Raw genomic sequence first — 14,374 nt, 5'->3', positions numbered from 1 at the left:
TTCCTCCAGGATGCCCCCTGTGGCCGCTCCAGACCGGGTCCCCTAGTCTATGGGACCCCGCACATCAGACAGTTCCTAAAACCTGACTCCTGCAGACCTCCCTGGGAGGTTCACACCTACTGCAGAGTAGACCTTCAAGGCGCTCTTGACCTCCTGCACTGGCGAGCGTCAGTGTCGCCATGGGTCCCACACCATCACTTGAGCAGTAATTGGCCTCCAAGGCGCCCCAACCCGCCGCAGTACTGAGTCATATTTTGGCCCAGCCTCCTTATTGCCACCCGACTCCGGGAGCGAGAAAATGCAGACCATACTTTTCCCGGAAGAGGGAAGTGCGTCTTAAAAAGGAGAAAACTACCACTGGGGTTGCCAGTACCTGTGCATCTGCGTTTGTGGGGGGCGCGGCTTCTGCCCTGGGGAGTGTGCATCTCTGCCTGTCAACAACCCATCTCAGGAAAGAGACACTTTACTGTGGGTCGGGGTCCAGGGCCGGGAGATCTCGAGTGCAGCGCGGGCGCGGCGTCCCCTGGCACCCTCTCCCGGTGACGGCGGCGCGCGCCGGCTCCGCGGCCGTTGTCCTGGCGACGGCGAGGCGCGTGCGACCCGCGGCCCCTCCCCTGGGTGCGCGCGCAGCCTGGGCGCTATGGCGGCGGCGGCGGCAGGCCCGCGGCCTGAAGCGCCGAGTCCACAGTGGCCGGCACGGCATCACAACCCGGCCGAGGCTGCGGCGGGGCTGGGCGACTGCGAGGACGCACCGGTCCGGCCGCTGTGCAAGCCCCGCGGCATCTGCTCGCGCGCCTACTTCCTGGTGCTGATGGTGTTCGTGCACCTGTACCTGGGCAACGTACTGGCGCTGCTGCTCTTCGTGCACTACAGCAACGGCGAAGACAGCAACGACCCCGGGCCCCAGCGCCGCGCCCAGGGCCCCGCGCCCGCGCCCACGTTGGCTCCCCTCACCCGGCTGGAGGGCATCAAGGTGAGGCCCTGCACCACCAAGCCCGAAGCGGCTGGCGCTCTTGCCAGGGGCCGCTCCGTGCGCTGCCCCCGGTCTGCCGCGCGCACCCCCTCACTCGCCCGCCGCCGCTCCCCGGACCCGGGCTCCCTTCCCTCCTCCCTAGCTGCCCGCTGTGCCGCTTTCCCTTAGGTGGGGCATGAGCGCAAGATCCAGCTGGTCGCCGACAGGGATCACTTCATCCGAACCCTCAGCCTCAAGCCGCTGCTCTTCGGTAAGTTCGCCGGGCGCCCCCCGGGAAGGGCCATGGGCTGCGATTCGGTGGCTGCCTTCAGGCTCCTTTGACCACGTGACTTCTGTTTTGAAAATGGCTGCTTCAAAGTAGCCCTGTCTTTTCCACCCAGAGGTCGCCCCCAAGTGAGGTACCCGCCCCCACCTCTAAAATAGGGTGACCACTGACCTTTCTACACTCCCTTCTGTGACTTCTACTTTCTGCCGCTAATCCTTCCATCACAGGGCTGGGCCATGTGACCTAGAAGCTAGTGCCTATAAACCTTTTATTGAAACTGTCTTTGGACCCTCTCTGAGGTGGTTAATGGGGGAAGGGTTGCAGATACTGATAACCAGGTCCTAGCTGATATGAGGGGAAACTCCACTCCCAAAATGGGCCGTCTGGTCTGGTAAGGAGCAGGCTGTCCAAATGTGGATAAGCTGGTGCCCCCAAAACCAGCCTTTGCTTTCTGCGCTCTGGGATTCTTCTTAGGATGGCGTTTTCGTTCAGCCATTACAGTAGGCAGAGCCTTCCAGGGTGACCTCACTGGGAACCGGCACCATAGCTCACATTTTCTGAGCTCTTATGTGCTAGACTTCATGTGATCGTTTGGCTTAATTCTCACAACCCCCCTGTGAGGTGGGTGGAGATCCCACTGTCAGGCTGGTGGGGGTGAAAGCGAGGCACAGCGAGCCCCACTTGCTTGCAGGCTCACACAGCCAGATCAGGGCGAAGCTGGGATTCAAATGAGGCAGGCTACCCCTGGGGTCTGCGCTGTCGAGCCAGCGTGCTAGTTGTGAAGACTCTGAAGTCCTTCAGAGTCTAGTAGTATCAACAAGATGGGGGTCCCTGGACCTATGACCTTGCCCAGGATAGGTTTTCCCAGACCTCATCCTGGGTACCCAGCCTCAGTGACACACTTACCTGCAGATCTGAGGTGTTCCTGGCTCCTGGGGAATGGAGTGGGAAAGGGGTTGTCTGGAGGGAACTGGGGACCGAAGCAGAGCATCTGAGCACCGCTGTTACCCCTGGGACAGAGGGCACTGGTTGGGGATTATCCCAGACCTGTGAGAATGATTTCACACGCTGTTTGAGGGGAAATAGGTTAGGATGTGAGTCCTATGGTGGGAGGGGCTCTCAAAGATTGTTATTGTACAACGCTGAAGTCTGTGCAAAGCACTAGTCGAGCTGCTGGGAACACAACATTGGACAAAATAGGAAAACAAAAAGAACACCTGAAGCTGACATTCCAGCGAGGAGACAGACTAAACAAACACACCTGGTGTGTGTCAGATGGGATAAGTGGTCACAGACAAGTAGGGCAGAATTTCAGCTGGGGTTGAAACCCTGAGTGTGGTGGCCAGGGTGGGCCTTCCTGAGAAAGATATTTGAGCAAAGACCTGCAGGAGCTGTGAGGTGAAGTTGTCAAGGAACAAGTGATCCAGGCAAAGGGAACAACTCTCCCCATTACTGCTACCCTGCTGTGAGACAGACACGATGAGGTGGGTGTGCTTTCTTCTCTCATCCGCCTTTATTGGACCCGTATGTGCTTAATTCAGACGTATGTTTGGTTAAGTGAACCATGAGACATAACCCCTAACCCCCTAACAAAGTTGCGTCCAAGTCCTACAAAGCCGAGAGTGAGAAGCCCAGACCTGAAGTCACCTAGAGTACATGACAGGAAGCAGAAGAGATTTGACCAAAGGTAAACTGATTCTGGTTAAGCCAGCAAATGATGCTGCAGACACATTACAAAGGGCACGATTGGGAGAATCGGGCAGTTGCAGCAAGATCTTCCTGCTTCTGGTCCTCGTGTCCTCCGAATCTCCTACCCTACATCTCAGTCTTGGTGAAAGATGCCCCACATTTTACCCAGAAAGTCTGGGGGCTTTCTGCTTGGTGAAACGAGGCGAGACGAATCAAGAAGAGATCTGTGATCCGTGATTGTAAGAAGTCCAGTTGCGAGACAGGCCAGCCACAGGGGAGAGGGTGTCCAAGGAGAGGCAGTACCTGAACGCAGTGTTGAATGAACCCAAAGAAGGAAGCCTCACCCCAAGAAGGCACAGTGTCCGCTTTCTGGGCCTGTCTGTCTGTCCACTTGCTGTCGCCCTAGAGAAGCAGGCAGGGCCCAAGGAGAAGGGGCCTGCTGTCACCCTCAGGGGCCCAAGATGCTTGGGCTCAAGGGTAGGTGTTCAGGGTGTAAACAGGGGGCTGGGTTTTACCCCAGGGTGCCTCCACCTCTGTGGAGCATTTCCTGTTTCCCACCTCTGTTCTTGGAGACATTTGGCAAATGGGACCTGGGCCACAGAAGGCCCATTCTGAGTTCCTGGCAGATGCCTGCTTGACTGTGGTAGGCATTTCCCAAGGGTTCAGAGCATTGTCCTGTTAAGGGAGGCATTCCAGTTCCGAGTCACCATCAACCTCTCTGCTTTCTCTCACGTGGCTTGCTTCTCCCTCCGCCTCACACTCATTCTGTATTTAAACAGCAGATCGGATCTGCTCCCTTCCTTAAAATCCTCCACGAGGCCCTCACCTCTCATCTCCCACCACCCCCCTTTCCGTCACTCTCTGTCCATTCTCAGACTCTGAGCTCGCTGCTGCCTTGGCGCCCTTGTATGCACTGTTCCCACCACCGGAAGGCTCAGGCTTGGTTCTCATGGAGGGTGCCTTTACCCCCATCAGGCCTCTGCTCAGGCCTCCCCTCCTCAGTGACCTCTCTCCACGTCAGACTGGCCTTAAGAGGTTTCCAGTCTCTCTGTTGCATCAGGCTGCTTGGTCTACTGTATTTATTTGGCAATTGTGTCTGCCCCTAAAGGTGAGCTACACACGTGGGGGGGCCTGATTGGATTTGCTGTGTGTCCAGTGGCCAGAGTCTACGGCCAACAGTTACTGGTCAGCTGGAGGGCTTCACTGGGTGCCCTCAGTCTCTCTGCACAGAGTGGCCGCCGCCACCACCCTGGGGAGGGGCCTCCTGATTCCGCACCCTCTTCGAGAGCAGCAGGGGGCACTCCCAGTGGGCCAGCCAGAGTTTTATTCCACTTTCTTAACCATCTAAGGTAAACGAGTCATTGACAGCCTCCCACAAAGCACTGTGTTTTAAAACCATGGCCTCTTTATTGTAGGGTTTCCAGACATATCCTTTTTTCAGCTTAAAAAAAAATTCAGTAGCTACCTAAGACCACTGTGTTCTCTTGACAAGACACTGGACATGCAGAATTAGAGAAGGGATTTTAGTGTATGTGTATGAGTTCAGGTTAGTGAGGAGCTTAACAGTTTTCTGCATGGACCCCCGCCTCTGCTGTTCCACAGGCCTGTTGCTTGGCAGAACTGTGGACTCGGTAGAGGTCAGGAAGATATAACCGAGTCTATCTGGGGCTTGACAAGCAGCATCGTGCCTGGGTGAGCGTCACCCAGGGCTTCGCGCCTGCCCTCAGGCTCAGCGTGGGGTGCTGGTGGCAGTAGCAGGCGTCAGCCAGGCTGGCATCACAGGGCTGGGAGGTGCAGAAAGCTAGTTGTACCCGCCCGGCACACGCAGCTGCCTGCCTTTTACCCGGCAGAGCACTGCTGGTTCAGGAAGGGGCCCCTCATTCTGACCACAGAAGCGGGCTTCTGCCCTGCTCTTGCTGGTCTGGGCAAGCTTGGAGTGTCTCTGGACCCTGGTGTGCACATATCCCCAGAGGGCAGCAGCAGGAGGGGTCTGTGTGTCCAGGGGAGCACATGGTGTGCGGGGCCCCTGCACAGGCTCCAGCTGTCACGTCCCAGGCCCTCCCCACCTGGGTCGCCTCTGTTCTGGGCACTGACCCTGCTGCCGCCAGCACACGGCCAGCCGTAGATTGCGGCGGTCCCCGCTCCAAGCACAGGCCATGGTGACTGGCCGACGGTGACCCTGCACCTCCCCGCTCAGCACAAAGGTCCCAGCATGCCTTGCGTGCAGGAGGCCGTGCACACGTGGCATCTGGATGCCGCCAGCATCGCAGACCAGGCGCCAGCTCCCCAGGGTGGCTTGGGCAGCAGGCCTACCCTCAGCACCTCTAGCTGAGAGTCTGAGGGTCTTGGGACCCTCACCCTTGCGCTGGGAGAGGCTGACCTTCACAGCTGGAGGGATCAGAGGGGCCATGTGATGAGCCTGGCATTTCTGAGTACCCCCTCCTCCCCTCCACCTGGTGAACTGCCCCCTCTTGTCTGATGATCTGCTCTTGGGATCAGGGTTCTGGCGAACGCCTGTCCTCCTGGATGTGGTTGTGTTTGCAATGCCCCGTACTTAGGAAGAGAGAACCAACTTCTTTGTTCTCAGCAGGCACAACATTTGGGCATGCCCTGTCTCTTTTGTCTTAGTGCCCAGCCAGGCGCTGTAATGAACGCACCTGAAAGGGGTTGGAAGGGGTGCTGGACGCCAGGGTTCACCAAAATCGCTGGTGCAGAGTCTGTCTAGGACCTCCTTGGACCAGCTGGTGTCCTGCAACCCGCAGTCCCTGCAGCCGGCGCGTGATACTGGGGGGAGGGGTTGAGTGAGGCTCCCCTGGGCCCCGGGTGGAGGAGGGGAGCCCTCAGCAGAGGTTCCTCCCACTGTCCTCCCTTCTTCCCACCAGAGACCCGTTTACCTGATCCTGGGGAGTTGTGATTTGAAAGGGTGGGTTGCAGCCCCTGGGGCCGAGCAAGGGTGATACCAGCCAAGAGAAGCAATGCAGAGACTCTGGTGGGCGGCTCGGGTGGGAGCTGTTGGAGATGACAGGCACAGAGGCTGTGGCTGGTGGGGAAGTGTCTGCAGGGCAGGATGGCTGACTGGGGGTGGCCGTGGCAGGCTTTGATGGGCTTGCAGCTGGCTGCGGCATGGGTACATGAACCTGTGGGGCAGAGGCAGTGGGTACTCAGGACCCGGTTCCTGGATTCCAGGCTGAGGCCTCTGGGTGCTCCTGGCTAGAGGCCCAGCCAGACACTCCATGGTTGCTGAGCAACGACACCCTGGTTACCTAGCAACAGCCCTACAGCTGGCCTGGCTCCTTTGCTTGCTGAAGTCTTAGCCCTCAGCCCGTATCTCCCCTCCCAGCCTCACCCCTCCCCTCACCCAAGCTGCTTTCCACCTTTCTAGCATACCCCCACCTCCAGCTCCAGTGGATGCCAAGTGCCTGGGAGAGGGGTGCGGGGGGGTGGGGGACCAGCACTCTGGGCCTTCACTCCTCACCTTGGAGGGAGAAAGCAGGGCCCTCCCTCGCGACCTGAAAGGCCTGCCGGACCCTGCAGTTTCCGGCCAGGACTAGGGTTGGCAAAGAGCAGAGGGGCCCCATCCTCAGGTTCTGAAAGAGCCCATTCTTGCTGCTGAGGCTGCACCCTGAGGCTCTAGGCAGGGCCCTGCTCTGCAGAGAAGAAACTGAGGGGGCTGCTGTTTTCAGGATAGGTGAGACTGGGGAAGGGGAGTCAGTCGTGCAATCTCGGGACTCTGGCAGAGAAAAAGCCACCACATGAGCCGTGGTTCCATCTCTTGGCAGGATCCTGTGGGCAGAGTTTGCACACCTCCCTGGAGAGGGTGGTCAGCCCCACAGCCTAAAGCAGCCTGCTCACTGTCCCGGCCTCAACATTCAAGAGCCCTTGTTGATTTGCAGGTCCAGACCAAGGGTGCTAACCAAGGATAGTCCCCTGCCCATATCTCCTCTGTCCCCTGGGCCTCTGCTCCTTCTCTGCTGGCAACACCCTGACCAAAGAGTCCTTCCTCTGCCTGTCCGCCCCTGGCACTGGTAGGCACACGGCAGTGAGTAGTGAAGAGCTACCAGAACTGGCCCCCGCTGGGGAGACGCCCCCCACCCTTCCCTGGAAGCCTCTGCCCCACCTGTCAAGGCAAAGCAGGGCAAAGATGAGGCAGGAAGAGGCACGTGTCAGGGTGGCACCCCCCCTGGCCAGCAGGGGCAACCAGCTGACTGACTGCTGGACAGCCTTGGCCACCATGTCATGGTCCAGCAAGCTGGGTGCCCGCATCTCTGTGTAGCCAGTGCCCTGGCACAGCACCATGGCTTGAGGAGTGGGCATGCGCTCTGCAGGGCCCCAGGGAGCCCCTGCCCCGCCATCACCACTCAGCATCACCAGTGCCACCGGCAGCCGCAGCCCTCGCTCTGTCACCCAGTTTCTCTGCCTGGGTCTCGGTGGACTGAGGTTGGGAAGTTCATAGTGCTATACCCACCCCCCAGGAGCCAGTGTTTGCCCAGCTCCCATGAGCTTAGACCCTCCTGGTTAGGTCGTATGTGCTGGCCTGAACTGTTTGATTTGATTAGCACATGGCAGGGGACTGTAGAGAGAGTGGCATCTCCTTTGGGCCTGTGAATTACTGGCACCTAATAAACTGAAGAAACCTGGGCTTGTGTTTTCTTTCTCTGGTTTACTTTTCTTGTTCATTTATGTTTTAAAGCCATTGGGAGGTGACTCTGTGGATTAGCAGTTTGGTCTAACCCATTGTCCTGCAGCGCTCCCCCCGCTCCCAGTGCGTGGCTCACACCCTTTCCAGGTTCGCCAGGTTGAGGGGATCAAGCTGGCCAAGGGCGAGGGCTTGTATCCTGTCCTCGGTGTCGTTGGATCTGGGCCCTTCTCCATGGAAGCAGAATCCGGCTGTGAGCCTGGGTTCTGCAGGACAGCAGCCTGTGTCACCCTGGCCAAGTCGCCAGTGTCTCTGCGCTTGGGGCTTCTCTGGGGGAGGAAGGGTGAATTCGTGGGGCCTGGTTTTCTAGGACAAGGATACAGATTACAGAGTTGATGACGTGCTTAGGACAGGACACAGAATCTGTGCTCCCTGAGTGTGATCTGCGGTGATTACTATTAAAAACAGCTCCAGTCCTGGCTGAGTGGCTGTTTTCCATCCCCTTGGCAACAACTGGAACTTCATGCTGAGAGAAAAGCCAGAGGAGCAGCAGGAGTTCTCGGGGGTCACAGCGGCAGCCCAGCTCTTTCTCCAGTTAGTTCCTGGGTGGGCCTCTTGTGACCTGTCCAAGGAAGGCGTCTCTCCCAGGAACAAGAGAATGAAGCGAGGCCCAGGCTCCAGCCTCTGGAAGTGCTGGGATATGGGCTTGCCAGGTGTGAGGTTTGCGATCCAGGCACCACTGAGCTGTTTGAGCCGCTGGGGTGGGGGCATCCAGACACTGGAGCCAGGGCCCCGGCCTGAGTGGCCTTTACTCGGGCTTATAGGCATGGAAGGAGGCGTTCAGTACACGTTTGTTCCCAAAGCAGAGAACACTGGGGCATCTTCTCAGAGCACATGCCAAAAACCCGAGTGACTCCCACTGACCTCCCAGCCCCCTTGTGCAGGAGAGTGGGGTGGGGTGGGGGGTGGCACGGCCAAGAGCACCGGGCGTATTCACTGTGAACACTGCTGAAAAGCATCAAGGAAAGCACACACCTGCCAGCATCCTCTCCCCGCTTAAGGCCTGGAGGTCAGCCCTCTGGCCCTCAGGTTCACCCTGGAGCCTTTGGTCCCACCCCAGGGTGGGTTGGCCCACCCCCGGCATAGCTCTGGCTCCCCTCCCAGGACTCCCCCGGAACACACGTGTTCTCAGCATCCAAGAGAGAGGCCCCGTGTCCCAACGCTGGCCAGCCTTTGCAGGACAACTTGACCTTGGACTCCGAGTCCAGAGCAGATGTAAAGGGGTGTGTGAGGTCCTCCTGGCTGGGTGACCGGCAGGGGACAGGACCTAGCCCGGGCACCCTGCAGACCGGAAGGCCCTTGGCCTCACCCCCTCCTCTCCTGGCAGAGATCCCCGGCTTCCTGAGCGACGAGGAGTGTCGGCTTGTCATCCACCTGGCGCAGATGAAGGGGCTGCAGCGCAGCCAGATCCTGCCCACCGAGGAGTACGAGGAAGCGATGGGCACAATGCAGATCAGCCCGCTGGACCTCTTCCAGCTGCTGGATCAGAACCACGATGGCCGCCTGCAGCTGCGTGAGGTGGGGGGCCTTGAGGAGCCCCCTGCCCCAGGGTGGGAGCGCCCCCAACTTGTCTTTCTAGTGGCCGGGTTACACGTGCTGCTCTGCCCCAACCACAGGAGCCTGATGCCACCTAACCTTGGGCATGAGCAGGGCCAGGGTCCTCCTTCCCTCCCAGAGGGCCCCCTGCTGCCCTGGGAACCCCGGAGGACAAAGGGGGCATCTACTGGGGCCAATGGCACTTACTGCCACAGTGCCTGGGGTGCCATGCTGTCTGCGCTCTGGTTTCCTTGCCACCATTGCTGAGAGCCCCACAGGATTCACTGTCTGTGAGGCGGCAGCAACGAGGAAGCCAGACGTCTGCTTGCCTCTCTACATGCCCCTCACACCCAGGCTTCTGAGAGAGGTCTCGGTGGGGTGTGGGCTCCCTTGCCTATACAGGGCGTCTCACAGAGTCCGATCTTCCTAAGGGGCCCCGTGGACAGTCCTCTCCTGACCGTGCCTCTTCCCTCTTCGTACCAGGCCCTGGCCTCACCCACCTCACCTGGGGTGTGTGGGTGGGACGCCGGCCTGGCCTCCCCTTTGCCTCCAACAAGCCAACATTCCTCCGGGTGGAGCCACAGCTCCCCCAGGGCTGAGGATGCTCATGGCCCTCCCGTGTCTGGACTGGGAGCCCGGGCCCTGGCCTTCGTCCTCACCCACGTCCTGTCACCTGAACCCTCCGCCCTCCAGAAAGAACAGGGCAGCTGTGTGTGCCCTGGCGACTCTCCGTCACCGGAGCCAGCCCCCTGAGGCACCATCTTGTGCTGTGTAGGTCCTGGCCCAGAACCGCCTGGGGAATGGACGGTGGATGACTCCAGAGAACATTCAGGAGATGTACTCTGCCATCAAGGCTGACCCTGACGGGGATGGTGAGCTCATATCTTGTCACTGTTGTGTCCCAGAGCCTCCTCCTGCCCCCAGCCAGGTGGCCCCTAGGCCCAGCTGCTAGAGTAGCCGGAGGTGAGGGGCCAGCCGTGCCCTTACCCCAGAAAGAGGCAGGAGCTAGACCTGCCCGCTCCCCCTTGGTGGCAGTCCAGAGGGCACCCTCTTGGCCTCGTTGGGCAGCATGTGGGGTACAGGAGGTATGGCTGCTGGCTGGCAGAGGGCAGAGCGGTGGAGTGGGAGTGAAGGAACAGTGAGGTCAGCTTGGCATCCGCTTATCCAGCCAGGCACATGGTCCCCGCCAGCTGACTGGTCTAACCAGGGTTCCCCTTGCCTGCCTCTTGCCTGCCTGGAGTCCTCTAACTGCCGGGGGTGGGTGTGGGCAGGAGAGCTGTCCTAGAAGCACCCTCCCCTTTGGTAATAACCCCCAGGAAGTATCTCAGGCGTAGTCATTTCCCTCATGCCCAAGTTCTGCACCAGTTGAGGAAACAGGACTTGGAAGGATGACCTTCCAATTGGTGAGCCCCGAGTGAAGAATCTGGCCCGGACCCGCACCTGGAGAGGCACTAGGCTGCTCCCGCTCCCGCTGTGACACACTCACAGCCCTCGAGTGCCCCCACCCTCAGAGAAGCCCCAGCCAAAGCACGGGAGTGTGTCATTGGAATCAACCAGGGTAACTTGTAGCAAAGACACCAAGCCACTCTTCCGGAACCCCTAGAGGGTAGAGCCCACCTTTGTGGCTTGAGCAGGAACAGGGGAGAGTGTTCTCTTTGGGGAGAGCAGCCTGACTGTCTCTGCTGAGGGAGACTGTCTAGCAGGCAGGACTGGCCTGGGGTGTTCCACCCAGGATGAGACCTGAGGTCATGAGAGAACTCCTGGGGACCGGTTCCAGCTTACATCCTCCAGTGTGGAAGGCCTGGGACAAAATCCAGCACTGAACACTCTCTTTCTTCACCCTCTACAGGACCGGAGGGTGGCCACCACGCTCTACAGAGCCAGGCTGGAGGGCCGAGGGCAGTCCTTGGCCTAGGGTCTTGGCCATATGGCCTAAGCTTCCTATGGAGAGCCCACTCTGGCCAATCTGACGGGGTTGGGCTTCATCCTTTTGGGGGCCAAATCAGGGCTTAAACTGAGGACACGAACTTCTCTGGGTCTTCCTGTAGGGCCTGATGTGACAGAAGCCAACTTCATCTGACCCGAGTCCAGGTTGGGGGACAGGTGCACATGGCCCCCAGTGCCTGAGGCCAGGGGTAGGTAGGAAGGTGCAGCCTCCCCACTCTGCCCTCCCCACACGGGCGTGGTGGGCATTGATGGTGGTGGGGGGATGCCCTGTGCAGGAGTGCTGAGCCTGCAGGAGTTCTCCAACATGGACCTTCGCGACTTCCACAAGTACATGAGGAGCCACAGGGCGGAGTCCAGCCAGCTGGTGCGGAACAGCCACCACACGTGGCTCTACCAGGGCGAAGGCGCCCACCACGTCATGCGCGCCATCCGCCAGAGGTGAGCACCCGAGCCTGGGCTCCCTGATGCAGGGAGGAGACCACGCAGGCCCCCACAGAGGTCCTTGGCTGGGACCAAGAGAACAGAGCTCAGGACTGGAACTCACTGGAGACAGGCAATTAACAAAGGCAAATTAGCCCTAATGGTGGGCAAACAATACACACGTGCGATTAGTACTAGATTGAATATTTGTTTTCTGCTAACTAGAGAAATGATCTCTTAACTCTGTCAACAGGACCCCCTGCCCCTGAGTAGCCAGGGGTTTTAGATAAACAGCATCTTCCTGGAGGGAGTGTCTCCCTCCCCGCTCCTAGGCTTAATGGAAATCTAATTTTTCCCAGCCAGTGGATGTCTCTGGTTCATCAGGAGTTACCCCTTCCTGCTCTTATAGGGCCAGTCCAGGGTGGCTTAGGGAGCTCCCAGGGGAAATAGGGGCAGCACTCATGGTGGGCTCTCGACTCACCTGGCCAGCTCCTTCAGGGTGTCACCCCTGGCATGGGGCCGCCCAGCTGAATGCCTGCTGCCCACCAGGGTGCTGCGCCTCACCCGCCTGTCACCCGAGATCGTGGAGCTCAGTGAGCCGCTTCAGGTCGTGCGGTATGGCGAGGGAGGCCACTACCATGCCCATGTGGACAGCGGGCCCGTGTACCCAGAGACCATCTGCTCCCACACCAAGCTGGTAGCCAATGAATCTGTACCCTTCGAGACCTCCTGCCGGCAAGTACTCCCAACTGGGGGTGGCTCCCAGACCCGGCACCCCCCTGACACCAGCACAGCCCTGCCCTGTGGGTGTTCCCCTTGGTATGGGGCCAGGAGAATGCTGAGCATCCTGCTTGAGAATTCCCCCCACCACATGTCTCCCCCAAGGCTGTTTATCAAGGGCTCCAAAAGGGGTGGTCGTCTGGTCTCAGCGGCCAGACCAAGGTACCCACAGACACTGCAACTTACCCCCAGATCCCTCAGGAAGGGACAAGGCTGGACCCGATTCTTTCCGCCCCCCTCCCCAGGTTGTTAATCCTGCCTGCACTGCTGGAGACCTCAGCTTCTCTTGAAGCTGTGTCCCCCTCTTCCCCTGCCAAGGCATGGTTGAAGGTCCTCCCTCTTCATGCTCTGGCTCAGCCCCCTTCTAGTCGCAGCCAGCCGTCTGCATGATTCTGCTGCTTCTGCTAGCTCAACTTTCCCAGCAGGCCCTCAGGCACGGTCACATAGTTTAGCTAAGTGCATGCACCTGTGATCTTGGCCACACCAAAAAAACTGTGACACACAAAAAGGAACTGGGTCCATGAGAAGTATGGGCTAGGGACATTTGGTACAGACCTCCCCTGTTGTCAGTGATCCCAGCCTGCCCCTCCGGTCCCTGGGAACCTGGGCAGTTTATCCTGCCCACAGGTAAGCCCCTGGGAGCATCCACAGCTGGGGACTTGCTCAACAGCCCCCCTGCCTTACAGCTACATGACAGTGCTGTTTTATTTGAACAACGTCACCGGTGGGGGCGAGACTGTCTTCCCTGTAGCAGACAACAGAACCTATGATGAAATGGTAAGGGCCAACCGGGCTGTTCCTCTGGTGGGATGGCAGGGCCTTGGGCAAACAAAAATAGTACATACGCTGCCAGACCTGGGATGAGGCCTCGACTATCCCCTGGGCACATCCAACTGGTTTCCCTTGAGCCACCTTTGGCTGCCTGGCCCTACAGTTCAGGTGGTTTGAAAACCCCACCACTCTGCCGCCCACAGAGTCTGATTCAAGATGATGTTGACCTCCGTGACACTCGGAGGCACTGTGACAAGGGTAACCTGCGTGTCAAGCCCCGCCAGGGCACAGCTGTCTTCTGGTACAACTACCTGCCTGACGGGCAAGGTGAGGACCTTGGCCAGGCCAGGGATACCTGGAGGGAGCTGCCTTCCTTAACCCAGCCCTGATTGCTACCCTGGTGAGCTGGTTCTGGCAATCCCCCACCCCTTCATATATTTTCTGGGTTTTTTTTGCCCCTACTGCCTCCCAAAGACCATCCTCAGTGACTTCAGCAGGCTGCACCCATGCAGCCTCCTGGGTTATCTGGAACCCTGTGATTCTTTGATGCCCCAGCCTTTCAGCTCACTGGGGCTGAGGACACATGCCCCTTAGTAGCCCAGACTGGGAAGGGCTGTGGACAGGCCCTGCAGCAAGAAAGCTGATTTCAAAGGGCAGTGGTGTTGAAAAGGCATTCGTTGGAGAGAGATGCTGAGCCGCCAAGGAGGCCCTGGGGCCAGATGTTTGCCACGGAAGGTGTGCACAGCTGGGCCTGCCCTAGCCACGCACTTGAGCAATAGGAGGCCAAGCTCAGGCCGGCCAGCCCAGCCTAGATTCCCTCTGGTCCCCTCACACCATCCTCCTCTCCTAGGTTGGGTGGGCGACGTGGACGACTACTCGCTGCACGGGGGCTGCCTGGTCACGCGCGGCACTAAGTGGATCGCCAACAACTGGATCAACGTGGACCCCAGCCGGGCGCGGCAGGCGCTGTTCCAGCAGGAGATGGCGCGCCTGGCCCGCGAAGGTGGCGCCGACTCGCAGCCGGAGTGGGCCTTGGACCGGGCCTACCGCGACACGCGCGTGGAACTCTGAGGGGTGACCATCCCAGTCTCCAGCCGCAGGTCACCCTAAGTCGGGGGCCCTGCTGTCCCCCTGTCCAGCTGCAGGCTGAAGGCCTGGTCGATGTCTAGCCCTACCCCCGCCTCCTGCCGCGATTAGGGCACAGTCCCTACATCCATGTTATTTATTGTGTACAGACCCGTGCTTCCCGGACAAATAAAACTACGCGGCGTTGGAGCTGCAGGGCCGAGAGGCTCGG

At 59.3% G+C, this 14,374-nt stretch overlaps 1 protein-coding gene across 1 annotated transcript; it reads left to right on the top strand.

Moving 5' to 3' along the window:
* Positions 1–601: 601 nt before the first annotated feature.
* Positions 602–14,358, top strand: P4HTM (prolyl 4-hydroxylase, transmembrane). Its single transcript, XM_055558716.1, has 9 exons — positions 602–973; positions 1,142–1,223; positions 8,951–9,141; positions 9,935–10,031; positions 11,382–11,544; positions 12,076–12,261; positions 12,993–13,083; positions 13,281–13,404; positions 13,928–14,358. Exons 1-9 carry the CDS (start codon positions 641–643, stop codon positions 14,146–14,148), a joined length of 1,488 nt encoding a protein of 495 aa, XP_055414691.1. The 5' UTR covers positions 602–640; the 3' UTR covers positions 14,149–14,358.
* Positions 14,359–14,374: the final 16 nt, after the last annotated feature.

This window comes from Bubalus kerabau, chromosome 20 (assembly GCF_029407905.1).
Source record: "Bubalus kerabau isolate K-KA32 ecotype Philippines breed swamp buffalo chromosome 20, PCC_UOA_SB_1v2, whole genome shotgun sequence".
Lineage (NCBI taxonomy): Eukaryota > Metazoa > Chordata > Mammalia > Artiodactyla > Bovidae > Bubalus > Bubalus kerabau.
Note: the sequence above shows the minus strand (reverse complement) of the source record. Positions and strands in the feature narration are given on the sequence as shown.

Coding starts and splice junctions, on each gene's coding strand:
- P4HTM (XM_055558716.1), top strand. CDS start 641: ATGGCGGCGGCGGCGGCAGGCCCGCGGCCTGAAGCGCCGAGTCCACAG. Junction 974..1,141: donor CCCGGCTGGAGGGCATCAAG/GTGAGGCCCTGC, acceptor GCTTTCCCTTAG/GTGGGGCATGAGCGCAAGAT. Junction 12,262..12,992: donor CCCTTCGAGACCTCCTGCCG/GCAAGTACTCCC, acceptor CCTGCCTTACAG/CTACATGACAGTGCTGTTTT.